This window comes from Cervus canadensis, chromosome 6, assembly GCF_019320065.1.
Source record: "Cervus canadensis isolate Bull #8, Minnesota chromosome 6, ASM1932006v1, whole genome shotgun sequence".
Taxonomy (NCBI): domain Eukaryota; kingdom Metazoa; phylum Chordata; class Mammalia; order Artiodactyla; family Cervidae; genus Cervus; species Cervus canadensis.
The window spans coordinates 86,385,724-86,408,041 of NC_057391.1; the positions used below are offsets into that span (position 1 = coordinate 86,385,724).

Genomic DNA, 22,318 nt, shown 5'->3' on the forward strand with positions numbered 1-22,318 from the left:
GCTACCTGAATAAGAGTCCACCTCCGCCCGCCTGTGTCAGGGTGGAAATGAGGCTCTGAAGAGACTGGCAAACAGAAGCCAAATAAACAAAGGGAACCACTTCAGAAGGGACCAGTGCAACATATTAAAATCCCTGTAGGAATACAGAAAGCCCACTCCAGACACAGCAATCTAAACAAGATGAAAAGGCAAAGAAATACCCAACAGGTAAAGGAACATGAAAAATGCCCACCAAGTCAAACAAAAGAGGAGGAGATAGGGAATCTACCTGAAAAAGAATTTAGAATAATGATAATAAAAATGATCAAAAATCTTGAAAACAAAATGGAGTTACAGATAAATAGCCTGGAGACAAAGATTGAAAAGATGCAAGAAATGTTTAATAAAGACCTAGAAGAAATAAAAAAGAGTCAATTAAAAATGAATAATGCAATGAATGAGATCAAAAACACTCTGGAGGGAACCAAGAGTAGAATAACGGAGGCAGAAGATAGGGTAAGTGAGGTAGAAGATAAAATGGTGGAAATAAATGAAGCAGAGAGGAAAAAAGAAAAAAGGATCAAAAGAAATGAGGACAACCTCAGGGACCTCTGGGACAATGTGAAACGCCCCAACATTCGAATCATAGGAGTCCCAGAAGAAGACAAAAAGAAAGGCCATGAGAAAATACTCGAGGAGATAATAGCTGAAAACTTCCCTAAAATGGGGAAGGAAATAGCCACCCAAGTCCAAGAAACCCAGAGAGTCCCAAACAGGATAAACCCAAGGCGAAACACCCCAAGACACATATTAATCAAATTAACAAAGATCAAACACAAAGAACAAATATTAAAAGCAGCAAGGGAGAAACAACAAATAACACACAAAGGGATTCCCATAAGGATAACAGCTGATCTATCAATAGAAACCCTCCAGGCCAGAAGGGAATGGCAGGACATACTGAAAGTAATGAAAGAGAATAACCTACAACCTAGATTACTGTACCCAGCAAGGATCTCATTCAGATATGAAGGAGAATTCAAAAGCTTTACAGACAAGCAAAAGCTGAGAGAATTCAGCACCACCAAACCAGCTCTTCAACAAATGCTAAAGGATCTTCTCTAGACAGGAAATGCAGAAAGGTTGTATAAACGTGAACCCAAAACAACAAAGTAAATGGCAACGGGACCACATCTATCAATAATTACCTTAAATGTAAATGGGTTGAATACCCCAACCAAAAGACAAAGACTGGCTGAATGGATACAAAAACAAGACCCCTATATATGCTGTCTACAAGAGACCCATCTCAAAACAAGAGACACATACAGACTAAAAGTGAAGGGCTGGAAAAAAATATTTCACGCAAACGGAGACCAAAAGAAAGCAGGAGTCGCAATACTCATATCAGATAAAATAGACTTTCAAATAAAGGATGTGAAAAGAGACAAAGAAGGACACTACATAATGATCAAAGGATCAATCCTAGAAGAAGATATAACAATTATAAATATATATGCACCCAACATAGGAGCACCGTAATATGTACGGCAAACGCTAACAAGTATGAAAGAGGACATTAATAGTAACACAATAATAGTGGGAGACTTTAATACCCCACTCACAACTATGGACAGATCAACTAAACAGAAAATTAACAAGGAAACACAAACCTTAAATGACACAATGGACCAGCTAGACCTAATTGATATCTATAGGACATTTCACCCCAAAACAATCCACTTCACCTTTTTCTCAAGTGCACACGGAACCTTCTCCAGAATAGATCACATCCTGGGCCATAAATCTGGTCTTGGAAAATTCAAAAAAATTGAAATCATTCCAGTCATCTTTTCTGACCACAGTGCAGTAAGATTAGATCTCAATTACAGGAAAAAAATTGTTAAAAATTCAAACATATGGAGGCTAAATAACACGCTTCTGAATAACCAACAAATCATAGAAGAAATCAAAAAAGAAATCAAAATATGTATAGAAATGAATGAAAATGAAAACACAACAACCCAAAACCTATGGGACACTGTAAAAGCAGTGCTAAGGGGAAGGTTCATAGCATTACAGGCTTACATCAAGAAATAAGAAAAAAGCCAAATAAATAACCTAACTCTACACCTAAAGCAATTAGAGAAGGAAGAAATGAAGAACCCCAGGGTTAGCAGAAGGAAAGAAATCTTAAAAATCAGGGCAGAAATAAATGCAAAAGAAACTAAAGAGACCATAGCAAAAATCAACAAAGCTAAAAGCTGGTTTTTTGAAAAAATAAACAAAATTGACAAACCATTAGCAAGACTCATTAAGAAACAAAGAGAGAAGAACCAAATTAACAAAATTAGAAATGAAAATGGAGAGATCACAACAGACAACACTGAAATACAAAGGATCATAAAAGACTACTACCAGCAGCTCTATGCCAATAAAATGGACAACTTGGATGAAATGGACAAATTCTTAGAAAAGTATAACTTTCCAAAACTGAACCAGGAAGAAATAGAAGATCTTAACAGACCCATCACAAGCAAGGAAGTCGAACTGTAATCAAAAATCTTCCAGCAAACAAAAGCCCAGGACCAGATGGCTTCACAGCTGAATTCTACCAAAAATTTAGAGAAGAGCTAACACCTATCTTACTCAAACTCTTCCAGAAAATTGCAGATGAAGGTAAACTTCCAAACTCATTCTATGAGGCCACCATCACCCTAATACCAAAACCAGACAAAGATGCCACAAAAAAAGAAAACTACAGGCCAATATCACTGATGAACATAGATGCAAAAATCCTTAACAAAATTCTAGCAAACAGAATCCAACAACATATTAAAAAATCATACACCATGACCAAGTGGGCTTTATCCCAGGAATGCAAGGATTCTTTAATATCTGCAAATCAATCAATGTAATACACCACGTTAACAAATTGAAAGATAAAAACCATACGATTATCTCAATAGATGCAGAGAAAGCCTTTGACAAAATTCAACACTCATTTATGATTAAAACTCTCCAGAAAGCAGGAATAGAAGGAAACATACCTCAACATAATAAAAGCTATATATGACAAACCCACAGCAAGCATCACCCTCAATGGTGAAAAATTGAAAGCATTCCCCTGAAATCAGGAACAAGACAAGGGTGCCCACTCTCACCACTACTATTCAACATAGTGTTGGAAGTTTTGGGCCACAGCAATCAGAGCAGAAAAAGAAGTAAAAGGAATCCAGATAGGAAAGAAGAAGTGAAACTCTCACTGTTTGCAGATAACATGATCCTCTACATAGAAAACCCTAAAGACTCTACCAGAAAATTACTAGAGCTAATCAATGAATATAGTAAAGTTGCAGGATATAAAATTAACACACAGAAATCCCTTGCATTCCTATATACTAACAATGAAAAAACAGAAAGAGAAATTAAGGAAACAATACCATTCACCATTGCAACAAAAAGAATAAAATACTTAGGAGTATATCTACCTAAAGAAACAAAAGACCTATACATAGAAAACTATAAAACACTGATGAAAGAAATCAAAGAGGACACAAACAGATGGAGAAACATACCGTGTTCATGGATTGGAAGAATCAATATTGTCAAAATGGCTATTCTACCCAAAGCAATCTATAGATTCAATGCAATCCCTATCAAGCTACCAACGGTATTTTTCACAGAACTAGACCAAAGAATTTCACAATTTGTATGGAAATACAAAAAACCTCGAATAGCCAAAGTAATCTTGAGAAAGAAGAATGGAACTGGAGGAATCAACCTGCCTGACTTCAGACTCTACTACAAAGCCACAGTCATCAAGACAGTATGGTACTGGCACAAAGACAGAAATATAGATCAATGGAACAGAATAGAAAGCCCAGAGATAAATCCACGAACCTATGGACACCTTATCTTTGACAAAGGAGGCAAGGATATACAATGGAAAAAAGACAACCTCTTTAACAAGTGGTGCTGGGAAAACTGGTCAACCACTTGTAAAAGAATGAAACTAGAACACTTTCCAACACCATACACAAAAATAAACTCAAAATGGATTAAAGATCTAAATGTAAGACCAGAAACTATAAAACTCCTAGAGGAGAACATAGGCAAAACACTCTCCGACATAAATCACAGCAAGATCCTCTATGACCCATCTCCCAGAATATTGGAAATAAAAGCAAAACTAAACAAATGGGACCTAATGAAACTTAAAAGCTTTTGCACAACAAAGGAAACTATAAGTAAGGTGAAAAGACAGCCCTCAGATTGGGAGAAAATAATAGCAAATGAAGAAACAGACAAAGGATTAATCTCAAAAATATACAAGCAACTCCTGCAGCTCAATTCCAGAAAAATAAATGACCCAATCAAAAAATGGGCCAAAGAACTAAACAGACATTTCTCCAAAGAAGACATACAGATGGCTAACAAACACATGAAAAGATGCTCAACATCACTCATTATCAGAGAAATGCAAATCAAAACCACAATGAGGTACCATTACACGCCAGTCAGGATGGCTGCTATCCAAAAGTCTACAAGCAATAAATGCTGGAGAGGGTGTGGAGAAAAGGGAACCCTCTTACACTGTTGGTGGGAATGCAAACTAGTACAGCCACTATGGAAAACAGTGTGGAGATTCCTTAAAAAACTGGAAATAGAACTGCCATATGACCCAGCAATCCCACTTTTGGGCATACACACTGAGGAAACCAGATCTGAAAGAGACACGTGCACCCCAATGTTCATCGCAGCACTGTTTATAATAGCCAGGACATGGAAGCAACCTAGATGCCCATCAGCAGATGAATGGATAAGGAAGCTGTGGTACATATACACCATGGAATATTACTCAGCGGTTAAAAAGAATTCATTTGAATCAGTTCTAATGAGATGGATGAAACTGGAGCCCATTATACAGAGTGAAGTAAGCCAGAAAGATAAAGAACATTACAGTATACTAACACATATATATGGAATTTAGAAAGATGGTAACGATAACCCTATATGCAAAACAGAAAAAGAGACACAGAAGTACAGAACAGACTTTTGAACTCTGTGGGAGAAGGTGAGGGTGGGATGTTTCGAAAGAACAGCATGTGTATTATCTATGGTGAAACTGATCACCAGCCCAGGTGGGATGCATGAGACAAGTGCTCGGGCCTGGTGCACTCGGAAGACACAGAGGAATCGGGTGGAGATGGAGATGGGAGGGAGGATCAGGATGGGGAATACGTGTAACTCTATGGCTGATTCATATCAATGTATGACAAAACCCACTGAAATGTTGTGAAGTAATTAGCCTCCAACTAATAAAAAAAAAAAAAAAGGTCCAAGTTTCCAAACTCAGTGATACTATATAAAGGCTTTAAGTCATGAAAATTTAATAGAGGTAAGAAAGAGCTACTTTTCAAGTAAGTAAATATACTTCATGAAAAGGAGATTCTCAAGAACCCTATAAGAGATTACAAGGCTTGGGGACGCCCCCTAGTCAAAACAACTCTGTCATTCAGTTCAGTTCAGTTCAGTTGCTCAGTGGTGTCCAACTCTTTGTGACCCCATGAATTGCAGCATGCCAGGCCTCCCTGTCCATCACCAACTCCTGGAGTCTACTCAAACTCATGTCCATCGAGTCGGTGATGCCATCCAGCCATCTCATCCTCTGTCGTCCCCTTTTCCACCTGCCTCCAATCCCTCCCAGCATCAGGGTCTTTTCCAGTGAGTCAACTCTTCTCATGAGGTGGCCAAAGTACTGGAGTTTCAGCTTCAGCATTAGTCTCCGTCATTAAGGTTACACAATTTCATAAGAAATTCATTAGAGACATTCAAGTGGTATTCCACAAGGCTTAGAGGAAAAGAACAGAATTACTACAATTGTAAGGATAAACAGGGACCAAAAAGTCACAATGGCTGGCTAGTTATGCCTTCAGTCATCACACAGTAGCCTAATGATCTTCACCTACCCTAGTAAACACAAAATAAGCAGGAAGATTATATGGTTAACCAATCAACTTGAATTTAAAATAACAAAAGGCTTTTTCAATGAAAATTCACCATGAAAGACAGAATGGTATTTGAGCAGAATAATCACACATGAATTTCCTAGCAGTTCAATTTACTTAAAAAAAAAAAAAAATGAATGAAATACCCTCCCTACAAAAGAACAGTCATTTCACAACCTGACTTCTGCTCTTCTCTCCCACCTCATCTCCCTCCTTTCCACTCTCTCATACTTGCAGCTTCTCAAGAACACCTACATATGTCTCCCCTAGCCATATCTCATCTGAACAACTCACTCTGAAATTGTGTTATTTCAAAATGGAGCTAGCAGTCCTGAGAACACGTTTACCTTCATGAGTACATCTTCCTGGCCAGGAGCTCAACTTTGTAGACTTAGGAGCTGGAGTTTCACTGCTTTCTGGTCCTCTGATGCAAGTCATCTTTCAGCAGTAGAGCACATTAAGCTCATAAGAGACTGGTGGACAGACTAGAATATCACTCAGTTTACTACATTAGTTTACAATGAGACCCATAACTGCCATATGGATTAGAATGCTCATGTCAGCGTAAACCAGCATGTTTTCTCCCTGTAGACCAATCTAGCTGGGAAGGCAAATTATAATCAGAATGTTGCTTAATGAACTGGAAATCTGACCAGAGGAGTCTGTTTCATGAAACAACATTTAAATGGCATCACTCTAATGGCAGCCTGGCATGTCCAACTACATGTCAGGGCTTTCAAACCACAGTAACAAGTGTGTTCCATTCTCTTGGGTAGAGTTTGGATGGAGATTGTTCCAGTACATCTCCCTTTCTCCTTTGTCCACACTCAGTTTCTGCTCAAACTCTCCCTCCTGATGGATATGGTATCTTTTCAGATGATACTCTGCTAAGTCTAACTTCATCTAGAAACCTTTCACAAAAATTAACATCGTGGCCTGGCTCTGACAGTAAGGGATGATCTCATAGTTTTTTACTAGAAAGAAACCTTACTGCCAAGTCCCTAGTTGAGGATACTTGCCTGTGTATTGTTATGCACCTACCCACCTATGCTTCTTATCTTTCAAACTTTCTCCTTCAAACCCCAGTCTCCTTTCATTTGTATCTCCCAATGCAGAAGGTTCCCATAGTACATTATGTATACCATAGTTTTTTTAATGTAGTAAGCTATAATAAAATTATTTGGTCATGCACCTGTCTCCCTTAGTAAACTGTTAATTTCAGGAGACCACAAAACATATTTACAGTCATCTTTAAATTCCTCCACTTTACTAAATAAGTGATTTAAACATTTTTGAAGACAAATTCAACACTGTAAAGGTCATTTCATCAATTACCATGCAGATCTATATACTCAAAGGCCTCTGAGGTGTGCTAGGCTTCCTCTATACAAACAAAGTCCTCCAATCAAACAGGCTACAGTGTTCTCACCGCAGGCCTGTGGTGCGATGTTAGTAAAGAAAATACTCTATCAAGGGTGGCTGTCATACTTACGGAACAACTGTTCATACTTTAAATCCACATGATTCACAATAATGTTCTAACTGATTTTTCTTTTCTCTTTTCCCTCATAGACATCTTTCTTTTTTCCCTTGTCACTTTTCTGTACTCTCTGATACTTGACTCATTAAAAAGAAAACAAAACTATTTCCAGATTTTTATAGTCTTAAGAAATGCTGATCCTGTCAAAAAGAATCTACAAGTTCAATCACTTTAGCAAAGGCTGGAAATTTCTTTACCCACTTCACTATCCTCTGCAAGACAGCATGCCATGTCCAATCTCCCTTTGAAGTAAAACTCACAGAACTACAAACTCACATGAACCTTAGTAATAAGTGGGTTCAACTACCTGCTCTTTCAGGATCCCCTTCTGTGACATTTATGACAGATAGTCATGCAACCCCTACCTACATGACCAACTCGGGTTTCAAGGAAAAGAGTACTTGACAAAAATGCAAAAATCTTTCCATGAATCTAAGTACTATACTCAAAAATTAAAGCAAATAAGTGAATCCTCCACCCCTACTAAATCTTCTACTGTTCCAAGTAAAGGTCTGTGTTCTTTTATTTAATTAGTTTTCAGATGCTGCACCATACTGGTTCTCCATTCTTTCTGCATGTCCTCCAAGACCCTAAATTTAAGAGTTATAATAAATAAGCTCTTCCATTCTGTACATAAGCAACTGTAATTTAATTTTTTCACTGGCTCTATAAATCTTTATGGAACGCCCACTATGGCAATATACTCTTCTGAATGCCAGGGATAGAGCAAATGAGATAGATAAGCCGCCTGTTCTCACAGAGCCAACAAATTTCAACACTTCTGTTTTATCCCAGTTCTTCTGCCTTGAGAATATCAATTTGAACACTAACTGTGGCACCCAAAGAATTAGCTGTTTTTCCCTGTTTCATGTTTCAGAAATAACTCTACCAATGCAGTGTGTGTGTATGCTAAGTCGTGTCTGACTCTGTGTGACCTTATGGAATGTAGCCTCCTGGCTCCTGTCCATGCGATTCTCCAGGCAAGAATACTAGAGTGGGTTGCCATGCCATCCTCCAGGGGATCTTTCTGACCCAGGAATCAAACCCCATGTCTCCTATGTCTCCTGCATCAGCAGGTGGATTCTTTACCACTAGTGCCAGCTCAGAAGCCCACCAATTGGGCAAGTACAGCTAATTCTTTGGGAAGAAGTTAAAACTGGTTGACATTAACTCAATCAACCATCTCACTGGGGCCACATAGGTTAATAAAGGCAGATGGCAATGTTTAGGCACTATGATGGCTATCTTGTGGCCTTCTAGTGAAATTAGAGGGAGAAGTAATTCTACAACATGAACCAAAAGCTACCATATTTCCAGAGAACCAGAAATAAAACAAGGTATTTCAGAGACTATTTAAAGATGCGGAAGACATAGATAGTCCAAGTTCAATGTTTCAGTGTGAAAGGACACAAATGCTTGGTTCTTAGGACTATAAGGAGATTCTTCGCAGGGGGTAGGGGAGCGGGGCTAGATGAAGCTGACTGTAACAGTCTATATGATCCAAGACGAGGGATATCAATAGACCATGACTGAATCTGAGAAAGAACCACCTTAGAAAATAAAAGTGAAAGTGAAAGTGGTGTCCAACTCTTTGCGACCCCATGGACTAGAGAGTCCATGGAATTCTCTAGGCCAGAATACTGGAGTGGGTATTCTTCTCCAGGGGATCTTCCCAACCCAGGGATTGAACCCAGGTCTCCCGCATTGCAGGTGGATTCTTTATCAGCTGAGCCACAAGGGAAATAAACCCACCTTTAGTTTCATGCATAAGGAAAGCAAAGTTCAGACAAAGAAACCTGACGAAAGTCAAAGAGCCAATAACCCATAAACTAAGTCCACTGACTTCCTTAATACTGTTCTCTATTCAAATGCTATAAAGGTTAAGTTCTTAAAACTGGAGTTTAGAAATCCATGTGAAAATCTCAAAAAAGTTATCAGAAGGTTATATGGGGACTAATGTAGTCATAAAGTAGAAGGAATAACTCAAAAACATTTCTGAATAAGCCTTATCACTACAAATGAAAACATATGAAACAATGGCACAAGAAAAGGGAGGTAAACCACAACAAGAGGGAAAACCACCAAGCAGGCACAATACCCTAAATTTTTATGGGCTATCACTCTCCTCTATGCTGGAGATATACCTTGTATACACATAATCTCCTCTAGATTTTAGTTAAAAAGTATAACTAATACCACACTAAAGGTATAGTTCCATGGTCAAGACAGCAAAAGTTTCCTGATGCTTCCACTTAAAGACAGGAAAGGCTTACATTGTTGACATTTGCGTCGACAGGAAACAAAAATCATAATACTCACAATGTCATCATACACATACACACACACACCCCACACAGACACATTGCTGACTGGCTTAATCATTGAACCTATAATTCAAAGGATAAGAAATGCTCCTCTAATTAGAACATCCACATTCCCAAACGCTATAAAGATTACAAAGAGACATGGTCTTAATGAAAATAGAATGACTTCAATAAAAACCAGAGCATATCCAAAATGTTATCTCCTTGATAAAAGCATATGAGATTCCTTCAATGTCTTAACTGTTCCAGAAAAGTCACTGTATTTCCAATATCGTTATTACATAAAATGAAAACAGTTCTTCATACACTTTAAGAGACACATTATAGCAAATAAAACACAGGCACACCACTGAATAAATCATTAGTTTACAAAGCTAATGTTTTTCCTTTACTGAAAAGTAACCTGAATAAGCATACAATGCTTCAGCCCCACGGCCATCTATAATACATGACTGGGGTGGGGGGCGGAGGCGTGGAGAGGGTAAGTGGTAGAATTTAGAAATCAAAGTTTAAGGCTAAAATTAAAACTAATGAAATGTAATTAAAGATTGCTAGAAGCATGGCTTGTTGAAACTATAGACCTGCACACATTACCTAAAAAGTTTTGAGAAAGAGTATTTCTGTAACTCAAGATAACTATTACGCCTACAGTTTAAATCCAGGACACTAGCATTACAAGGCAAATTATGAAACTATCCTGAACAAAAATTGGATCTGTCTGGAAGCCATTTATCTGACTCTCTAAAGAAGGCTCCCATTACTTCTGCCAACAGCATTGACTCAGCTGCACGTAAGCTAGGATACAGTATGAAATGCCAACCAGGGCAGAAACTGCAAGTGACTAAAAGAAAGGATCTACTATGGATTCGATAGGAAATTTGCAAAGAGTTTAATCTGGAAAATTACTAACCTGCAGTTCAAGCTGTCTTGCAAAGCAGCCAACAAATAAATAACACATTGATTGCGATCACATGTAACTACTTTTTTCAAACATTTGTTAGAAGATCTTATGTGAGTGTGGATTTCTTAAATTATGGCTATATACTAAACACCTGGATAGGTATCACAAAAATAAAAACAGAATAAAGCAACAATAGTTCAGATCAGTTTGAAAATGTCCACAAACTCAACCTATGTGAGCCCAATAATACTCAGTGACAGGGGATGAGGGAAGTCATAAACTAAGTTTTTTACTTGCTATTAAAGTCCAATAACATGCACCTACTTCATCACCCACATGAATATTAGGATGACAAAAGGTGACCCAAGTTCTTAGGAACACTAAGTGCTCTGTCCACATGTTCCTCTGGTACTTTATATAAGCTTCTGCCATAGCACCTACTAACTCTGTGTGTCGTCTATGTCTGTCTCCTCATCAAACTGTGAGTTCCTCTAGGGCAAAGATCTGATTCCTCTTCATTTCAGTATCCCAGCATCACTCATACACTGACGATGGAAATGTAAATGGGTATAACCACTATGGAAAACATATGAAAAACATATGGAAAACATATGGAAACATATGGAAAACATATGGAAAACAGCATGAAAGTTCCCAAAAAAATAAGAATAGAACTACTATATGATCCAGCTATCCCACTTCTGGGCATTTATCCCAAGAAAGCAAAAACACTAATCAGAAAAAATAGATGTTCCCCTAAAGTTGCCTGTAGCATTATTTACAACAGCCATGATATAGAAACAGCTTACATGCCCATACGGCTTCCCAGGTGGCACTAGTGGGAAAGAACCCACCTGCCAATGCAGGAGACGCAGAGATGCAGGTTCGACCCCTGGGTTGGGACAACCCCCTGGAGAAGGGAACGGAAACCCACTCCAGGATTCTTGCCTGGAAAATCCCCTGGACAGAAGGGCCTTGCAGGCTACAGTCCATGGGGCCACAAACGGTGAGACGCAACTGAGCAACTAACACTTCTCACTTTCATGCTGCAATGTATACAGAAGTAGAATGTTGTACACATGAAATTTATGTATGTTATAAACCAATGTTACCTCAATGAAAAGTAAAGTTTTTATAAAAAGAAAAGAATGTCTTACATAGCAGTCAATCGATAAATATTTCTGAAACATAAATATCCTTTTATGTTCCAGTCATTCCACTAATGTTTCTTTTTTTTAGTGCATTTTCTATATGCCAAGCATAGCAGTTCCCAACTATACAACGAAAAAAAGAACTAAGAAAAAACTAGAATCTCTAAACTTAAATAACTTCTTGTGTTTCAGTAAGCTTGTTTTTGGAATACATTAACTAGTAAAAATCACTGATGGCAAGCACCTTAACACTAGCAGGTTATTACAACGATCAAGGGAAGCTGATGTCACAAAAGTAAAGGGCCCGTCAGTGGTAAGAAGTGAATCAGAATAAACCTTGAGGATAGACCCAGTAAGATCTTCTGATGAGTTAAGTACTCATCAGTACATTAAGTATGAGGTCTATCTGTGAGAGAGTAAGATAGTTCTTTATGTGAATTTAGAAAGCAAAGGAACATTTTAATTCCTTCTAGAAGATTAAAATCAAAATGCTACCATTTTTTTAGTTAGATAGACACTTCCTTCCTCTCTGTAAGAAGATGCTTTACAATCTTTCTTGCAAAGGAGGGAAGAAATTATGACTAATAGTATGTAAGAGTAAGAGCTATAGTACTCTCCAACTCTTTGTGACCTCATAGACGGTAGCCCGCCAAACTCCTCTGTCTATGACATTCTCCAGGCAAGAATACTGGAGTGGGCTGCCATGCCCTCCTCCAGGGGATCTTCCTAACCCAGGGATCAAACCCATGTATTTTAAGTCTCCTGCATTGGCAAGCAGGTTCTTTACCACTAGCAACACCTGGGATAACTAAAAAAAGTAATGGCATAATTAGAATACCTGATAGACAATTTGATGCATGTTAAAACTTGAGTGTGAAAGACTTTCCAGTCTATAACCTGGTCTTAGGCAGGCTTGGGAAAGTTATCCATAAAACAGAAGTCAAAAAAATGGAAAATTAAACTTAAACTTCTAACCCCATTTAAGGAAATTACTCTTGCCTCAGGGTTTTTAGTAATTTTTTTCTAGGAGAATATTGAACAATACAAAAGGCACTGGTAGCACAATCAAAAAGATGTTAGGATACATTCCTAGAAATTAATATTCACAGTTAAAAATGCCTCTAAAGGGTATTTTACACATTCATTAAGTTTTAGGACCATTTTGTAATTATGACGTATTTCTCTTAAGTCAATGGCTGAAAACACAAGTAACATTAGTTATTTAAAGTCAGCCACTTTTGATGCATTTCTATTTCTGAAACAAAACATGGACAGGAAACAAACAACTAGAGTTTTAAATTATGCATCTGGAAGGAACACTGTTTAATTTTCAAAAGAAAAAAATGCACCATTCATCTCCAGAAAAATGTTTATAAACTTACAGTGTCTTTAGAAAACCAACAAAATTTGTTTCTCTCCTCTTTTTCTTTTCCTTACAGGACGCTAAAGTATACATTTATTCCTATGAAAGGCTATGGGGAAAAAAAGTGGAAAAACAAATCTCCAAATAATATAACTCATGTATACAATAAGCACCTTCTACATATTGGCTTATCATAAATTTAAAAAATATTGCTTGTTCAACATTATATGAAAAAAATGGACTGAGTCAACAAGCGCTTTCAATGGTGATAAATGAAAGTCCATGTAAACAAACCTGGACGTTCACCGTATGTATCTTTCAGGGTCTACAAGGCAAGCTAGGCCTGCTCGGCATGTGGCAGAGCGCTGACACATAGGCAGTAGAAACCTTCAGGTGGTCTACTCTGGCTAATTTACACACCCCAAGCAACTACATACCAACATTCAGCCTAACTCCTACGCTCTGGATATCACTCACAGTTTCACAAGAAAATGAAATCAAACTAGTAATACAGGATTTTAGAGGAAAGTATTCCAAAGACTTCTTTCTTCTCAAGCTCCTGTAGTTATCAACCACTCAGCGAGTTAAAGATCCATATAGTCAGAGCTATGGCTTTTCCAGTAGTCATGTATGGATGTGAGAGTTGGACTATAAAGAAAGTTGAGCGCTGAAGAATTGATGCCTTTGAACTGTGGTGTTGGAGAAGACTCTTGAGAATCCCTTGGACTGCAAGGAGGTCCAGTCAGTCCATCCTGAAGGAAATCAGTTCTGAATATTCACTGAAAGGACTGATGCGGAAGTTGAAGCTCCAATGTTTTGGCCACTTGATGCAAAGAACTGACTCATTTGAAAAGACCCTGATGCTGAGAAAGATAGAAGGCGGGAGGAGAAGGGGACAACAGAGGATGAGATGGTTGGATGGCATCACTGACTCAATGGACATGAGTTTGAGTAATCTTCAGGAGTTGGTGATGGATAGGGAAGCCTGGTATGCTGCAGTCCATGGGGTCACAAAGAGTCAGATGCAACTGAGAGACTGAACTGACAACAAGTTAAAGATTAAATGCTTCGAAAAGAGAAAGTGTTAGCCGCTCAGCCATGTCCGACTCTGTGACAGTGGGCTGTAACCCGCCGGGCCCCTCTGTCTGGGAAATCCCAGGCAAGACTCATGGAGTGGGTGCTACTTCCTCTTGCAGGGGCTCGTCCAGACCCAGGGATGGAGCCCACGTCTCACACCTACTGCATCGGCAGGCAGCTTCTTCACAGTTAGCCACCAGGGAAGCCCTTCAAAATGACTCGAAATGCCTTAAATCCAAATCCAAATCAGAGGTCATAAAGACACAAACTTGGATGTCACTCCTTAAATTCACTTAAAACCAACCGGTTAGATTGTAAATGGTTGGTGAGAGTTCACTGCCAATGGGAAAGCGGTTGGAAGTGGCTTCTTCTCCACACCTTCGTTTCAGCCTGGGGAAGGGTGAAAGTGTGAGTCGCTCAGTCGTGTGCGACCCTGTGACCCTACGGACTGTAGCCCGCCAGGCTGCTTGGTCCATGGACTTCTCCAGGCAAGAATACTGGAGTGGGTTGCCATTCCCTTCACCAAGGGATGAGGGTCTCCCACACTGCAGGCAGATTGTTTACCATCTGAGCCACCAGGGAAGCCGTTTCAGTCTGGGAAGCAGAGACCAAATGTCCTCTCATACATCTCTGTGTCACGCCCCTCCCTCTACCACAGCTGGATGAGGTCACTCCATTGATGAATTCTCAACGTGTTTCCTAACATCTGGCTGAGTGATTTATACATGGTAACACTCTGGTGTTTCTGTCAGTTCTCTGAAAAAGGACGGACTAGTCTGGGCTTAACGACTATCAGGGATTCAGTAAAAGCACTTTACTTTTAAGTGATAACAAATGATAAATTTACAATTTTGCCTTCAATTTGACCATTTTATTATTATTTTCCTTATTTGTTTTTAATTGGGAGAAACCTGACAGGAAATTACTCATAGTATCCTAGTTAGTGTTTATTTAAAGTGTCTGGTTTAAAGTTTTCCACCAAATTAATATGTAGAAGTTATAGCTTTATTCTATTCACACAATGTAAAAAACATGAAGCACCAAAGAGCATAGTTTGCCTAAAAATGGTCTAAAGTGTAATCATTAAAATCAGTGCTACAAGTCAACAGCTCACTAACTTCTACTTCTTTTTCGTACTTGGGGGGGGGGGGGAGGGGACAAACAAATAAACAAAAAACAGAGAATTCTGCTTGCTACTATCAAAGAGTTCTTGGTAAAAAATGTAAAACTGTGATTTTAGCAGAGTCAATATCTTATAGAACAGTTATCTGACAATCACATACATTTTTTCATCTCATGAAAAAGGACAATCCTAAACAGATGGTCAAGTTAGAAACAAAACAAAATTAAACAATGCTGATTCATTTTTTCCAGTCACAGATATCTTTTATGTGGAAATATCAGGTTTTAATTAGACTTTTCTAAAAAAATTATTGATGACTTCTAATCCAAAATTTATGCAGACCAGAAACAAATAAGAAAGGATACGGTAATCTTTGTTGACTATAATAACAACAAATTTAAATTCAACACTAAAGAAATCAATGAAAAGACAGAAACGTGAGTCATTTTACTGGCAGTAAATAAAGGGGAAAATACAAGAAATCTGTGCTCATATCCTGTTTCCAACACAAGCTGTGCAATGTTGGGCGAGTCACAATACTATGTTCTCAACCTCAGTTTCCAGCTTACGTAAAAATGGCATCATCATTACAGTTGCAATTCTGAATTATAATGATCTTTTTTAAAGATCTACATTTTATATAAGAAAATTATTTCTTAAGTGTTTTTAGCCAACACAGCCATAGCTTTAAATATGTTGCTACATGTCACTTCACAAACAATTTAAATAACAGATTTCATGAGAAGGAACAAAAACACATTTCTGCAAGCCGTAATCTATTCAATGTTTACATTCCTGTGAACTCCACTGCCTTAGATTGTCTCACAATTTGTCTCCTAATTGTTTCACTGTAGCCACTCACATCTCCCAAAGAACTAACAGAAAACGAAGATAAAGTGTAACAATGAAGAAAAGCAAGTATTATAAGAGTTAGCTAAGCATCCCAGATAGCCTACATAATCTATGAGCTGATCAGAAATGGTTCTAGAGAGACCCTTTTGATTGGAAATCCCTTCATTAGGATTAGAAGTCCTTCAGTTGGGCCCTATTTGTCAAGTTCACTGCACTGCCTGGATAGCAGGAATCTCTGGGATATAAGTCATGGGCTTTTTTCCACTGCAGACATATTTTTGTACTGTTTTCTTGTTTTTATTTCCCCCAGACTGGCCAACACATAGACACTCATTGAAGGAAAGGGAAAGGAAGAGTGGAGAAGAGAGGCAGGGGGGAGGAGAGAGAGAGAGGAGGAGAATGAACAAACATCTATAGCCATAGGTTACCATATTTTTTATCTACACATAAACACAGAAGCAGGGCTTCCCAGGTGGTGCCAGTGGTAAAGAATCTGTCTGCCAATGCAGGAGCCGCAGGAGACACGGGTTCAACTTCTGGGTCAGGAAGATCCCCTGGAGGAGGAAATGGCAACCCACTCTAGTATTCTTGTCTGGGAAATCCAAGAAATCGAAGCATGGACAGAGGAGCCTGGCAGGCTACAGTTCATCAGGTTGAAAAGGGCAGGACATGACTGAGCGACTGAGCACACACGCAAACATATGAGCACGTATGTATACACAGTCGTATCTCTTCATCCACAATCTACTTACAAATTGCCTACCATATGAAAAGCTCTCTACCTGATCTTGGGGATAGAAAAACAACCATGATTGGGTTCCTCTCTTCAAAGAGAAAACATAATTACCAACCCAGCCTCCTGTTTGTTCCACAAGATAGAAATGCCAGCTTTTCTCAAGTTAGCGCCTCCTTTGTGGACCGACATCCCAAATGACTCAACACAGTTCTGGCTCAAAACGTCCAATCAACACAGTGCAGTAAGCCTTATTCCCAGCTCCCTGGCCCTTAATCCTTAACATATCATTAGGTAGGTAACCAATGCTTGCTGACTGGTTTATTACTTGGCGAAACCATTAACTGGCATCCGCTTGGTAACATAACAGTAATAAAATAATGGCAGCTGCTAATTGATAGCTGATCAGGTATCAGACACTCTGCCAAGCACTTTAAATACATTTTCACATTTAACTCCATTAGAATTTGTTATTATACCAGTTTCAAGGATGATATAACTGAGACTTTGAGTTTTAAGCAACTTGCCTAATGCCGCACGGCTACAAAATGATTTAAACTGAAAGTTCTGTCCATAGCCGTGAACACCTCACTACCTCTGAAAGAGAAAGGCCCTATCTGGATATAACTTGAGCCAATGAAATTTTGATTCACAGCTAATTATACTAAAAAAATTAGATGAATAGAAACAGCTAAGTCAATCAAAAGGATAAACAATCAGGTAAACAAAATATATTTTAAAAAAGCAAGCCCATAAGGTATGTGTGTATGTCTCTATGTATTCTTAAGATTATTTACCATTTTAGACTTTAGATATCTTTTCTTTGCATCAGCACCCATTATCAGGACTTGACTATATATTCAATAGTTTTAACAATTGAAAAGGATATTGCTTTTAATGATGTCTCTGCTTTGTCAGCAGAGTGATGATGCTCTACATGTACATATCTATAATAAAGTTTAACTTATAAACCAGCACAGTAAGAGATTATCAATAATAACAAATAATGAAATAGGACAACTGTAATGATACACTGTAATAAAGTTATATGAAGGTGGTCTCTTTCTTTCTATCAAAATATCTTACTGTACCATATTCATCACTCTTCTTGTGAAGATATGAGACATTAAAATGCCTACATGATGAGATAGCGCTAAGCTACTACTGACCTTCTGATAATACCTCAGAAGGAGGATCTCACCAGCTTTGGGTGATTCTGGGCCATCAAGCCATGATGATGTGGCTGGTTGGATGTTAGCAGCAGATTGAGATAAGTGGGCATCCCAGGTGGAAGAAAGTGGAACAGAGGAATATTTCACCATGTTACTCAGAACAATGTGCAACTTAAAACTTACGAATTATTTCTAGAATTTTCCAATTAATCTTTCTGCACCACAATTGGTCCAAAATTGGTAATTTCAGTAATCCACTGTGGCAGGTAACTGAAATTGTGGACAGGGAAACCACTAAGGGAGGCTGGTCTACTGTACAACCACTAACTCCAGAAACTGTCAACTGAAAAAAAATGTACAACATAAGAGTTAAGCTTTATCTGGGGCAAAATGAGGGCTGAAGCCTGGGAGACAGCACCTCAGAGAGCTCTGGGCAACTGTTCCAAAGAGATAGGGGGCAAAGTCAATATATATGTGATTCTGGTGGTGAATACGGAGTTCATGCAAACATTTATCTTCGCAAAGGCTTTCTGCTAGTCACAAGGAGCTGATGTCAAGATCAAAGGATTTAGGGCTTTTCTAGATATGAGCAGGTGCAAGGATTGGGTTCATAAAATCAGCTACTGAAAATATCTAACTCTCTGGAGACCTGTTCTGCCAGTCTTCCCAGAGCACAGAGTGCCTCATCCCTGATCTCTACCTTGAAGTCCCTTCAGGAGGTGCTGAAGGTCCGCAGCCAGAGCAGCACATGATTTAATCCTTACAGAGGTAGATGGCAAGGGCTCACAGCAGGTGACAATTCGTAGTTGACAAAAACTCTGTTCTAAGGTAAATGTTCTATGTATTTACTTATTTATTTAATTTTGGCTGTGCCACAGGGCATCGTTCTTCAACCAGGGATCAATCGCAAGCCCCTTGCAGGGGAAGAACAAAGTCTTAACCACTGGACCACCAGGGAAGTCTCGAATGTTCCATTTATATGAATACACAATAATGCATATATACCTGGAACATCACAAATATAATAGTGAAGAAACATTTATTCTAAGCAGAATAAGGTAAACTTTACACTTTCAATGTATCAAAAATTTCTCTACTATTTCCTAAATGCAAATAACTAAATATATAACATGTTAACATAACTTTCTGGCTAAATTTTAATTATGAAAAACTTGGAAAATTAAGCCTTATCTCCTAAGCAACTACACCCTTAAAACAGATACATTAAATATTTGTGAACATTAGACATAATGAAAACAAAGTATGACATAAGAGCTAAATTACAACTGTCAAGATTGTAGGCCTAAATTTAGCAACTTACTGTGTGGATCACAATAAACTGTGGAAAATTCTGAAAGAGATTGGAATACCAGAACACCTGACCTGCCTCTTGAGAAACCTGTATGCAGGTCAGGAAGCAACAGTTAGAACTGGACATGGAACAACAGACTGGTTCCAAATAGGAAAAGGAGTGCATCAAGGCTGTATATTGTCACCCTGCTTATTTAACTTATATGAATAGTACATCATGAGAAACGCTGAGCTGGATGAAGCACAAGCTGGGTGTTCACTGGAAGGACTGAGGTTGCAACTGAAACTCCAATACTTTGGCCACCTGATGCCAAGAGCTGACTTATTTGAAAAGACCCTGATGCTTGAAAAGATTGAGGGTAGAAGGAGAAGAGGATGACAGAGGATAAGATGGTTGGATGGCATCACTGACTCAATGGACATGAGTTTGAGTAAACTCCGGGAGTTGATGATGGACAGGGAGGCCTGGCGTGCTGCAGTTCATGAGGTCGCAAAGAGTTGGACACGACTGAGAGACTGAACTGAACTGAAGCACATTTAATCATAAACACCAAGTTTACTTAAATTTTATTTTCTTGCTTTTAACAATTACTAGAAAGGTAAAAATACATATACAGAAATGACAGAAGAAAAGAAGAGCAAAGCATGAAAGTTTCTTCTAGAGGTTTATGCAGAATTTTATGACACCCTACCCCTTGATAGTTCCTTTATCACAGATGTTAGTTAGTAACACTTATGAAGAATAGGATTCATCTGGCCCAGTCTATCCTGCCCTATCCTATTATCCAAATGCTAAGAGTCTTTTCTCTATTTGACTTCTATCACACTGGCAGGCAAATCCTTTTAAGAAGTTGGTAAAGACAAAGAGATGGTTGGATGGCATCACTGACTCAGTGGGCATGAGTTTGAGTAAACTCCGGGAGTTGGTGAAGGGCAGGGAGGCCTGGCGTGCTGCAGTCCATGGGGTCACAAAGAGTTGGACACGACTGAGTGACTGAACTGAACTGAAAGACACAGAACACAAATTTAAATATTCTATCTTCTATTCTTAGTTGACGCTTTGCCACAAAAGCAGTGACTTGCTGAAAGTCCCTAGTACTCTCCCCAATGCCTGATACATAGCGTGCATGCGTGCTAAGTTGCTTCAGTTGTGTCCGACTCTGCAACCCTGCATGAGGAGAAGGGGGTGACAGAGGATGAGGGGGTTGGATGGCATCACTGACTCAATGGACATGAGTTTGAGCAACTCCAGGAGTTGGTGATGGGCAGGGAAGCCTGGCATGCTGCAGTCCATGGGTCACAAACAGTCAGACACAACTGAGTGACTGAACAACAGCAACATGGACTGTAGCCCGCCAGACTCCTCTGTCCATGGGGTTCTCCAGGCAAGAACACTGGAGGCGGTTGCCATGCCCTCCTCCAGGGGATCTTCCCGACCCAGGGATCGAACCTGAGCGTCTTACATTTCCTGCATTGCCAGGTGTGTTCTTTACCACTAGCGCCACCTGGGAAGCCCCAATATACAGCAGATACATCCCAAATTTTACAGAGCTACTGACAGGAAAGCAGTGAGTCTGCTGGTAACATTCCAAGGTTACCAACCTTCTTAAGCTTCAGTCTCTGTAACTTAAAAAATGAGCCTAATAGTATCAATTTCATAAAATGTCTATGAACATGAAGAGTGCCTAGTGCACAGTGACCACTTAACTATTACATGTTTTATTTTGAACCATGGTTTCCTCATGGGTTAAAGGGATCAATAAAATCTAACTCAAAGAGTTGTGTGAATTAAATGAGCACACATAAATCAATCTGTTGGCATAAATGCTTGCTATAGAGTAGGTCTTCAATAAACCATAACTCCTTTCTTTGCTAGCTTGCCTGTAAATACCTATTTTAAGATCCATTAGAAATTTAAAATAAAAAGTATTAGAAGGTTATTAGTTGTTGAAAGAATAAAAATCACAGAATTCTAATAAATGTCTATGACTGTATCTGGCACCGACACAACTTTTCTATGAAAGCTGAAAATTAGCATTTATTAATACATAAACTATGTTCTAGAAGAAATGTAAATAAGCCTTTTCAATTAGAATCCATCCACATTTTTACCTTTTCTTCTAGTTCATCCTTCAAACACTGGTATTTTAGCTTCAGTTTTTTGTTCTCATTTTCATTCTGGGTTAATTCCTCTGTCAGTCTGTCATACTGCGATTTCAGCTTCTCCAGCTGACAACGGTGGACTTTAGCCATATTCTTATCTTCTAAGCTTTCTGCCTGAGGAACAAAAAAGGAGAAAAGAGAAAGTCCACTGGCCACAGCCAAACTGTACACAAGACAAATTCCACGTTATATCAGTGGGCAAATACTTGGAGATTTTGCTACTTCTAAGCATCCCACACAGACAGACATGCAAAGGAAACATTCTTTCCATGTGTTCAAGCTCTGCTTAGCACTAACTGAGCAACCAAGTAAGTGCAAGGTACTGTACTAGGTGCTGAAGATAACAGGCATGAACCATAAAAGACACAGATGCAACAGTCAAGTTTGACAACGATGAATAAGAAGGTCTTAATAAAGGTGTAAGCAGGGATCTGTGCAACCCAAAGGGCCACCACCTGCAGAGAGATGTCCCCACAAGGACACTGTGGGACATCACTGCCTGATCAGTGTCCTTTTCCACAAGAGGAGCTTCACAATATTCCCTTTGAAGCTACCTCCTCTTTTTTTGGGGAAAGAATTGTGTACTTTTTTGTGCAATGTAATTATGAATACCACTCC

The 22,318-nt window shown here is 38.8% G+C and overlaps 1 protein-coding gene across 3 annotated transcripts in view; it reads right to left on the reverse strand.

Annotated features, from left to right (window-relative positions):
• CEP128 (centrosomal protein 128) overlaps positions 1–22,318 on the reverse strand; it is a 465,565-nt gene that overhangs the window by 274,715 nt on the left and 168,532 nt on the right. For all 3 annotated transcript variants that reach the window (XM_043472686.1, XM_043472687.1, XM_043472685.1), the window contains one exon: positions 21,650–21,814. In XM_043472686.1, the coding sequence (XP_043328621.1) occupies positions 21,650–21,814 (165 nt within the window). The remainder of the gene's footprint in view (positions 1–21,649; positions 21,815–22,318) is intronic.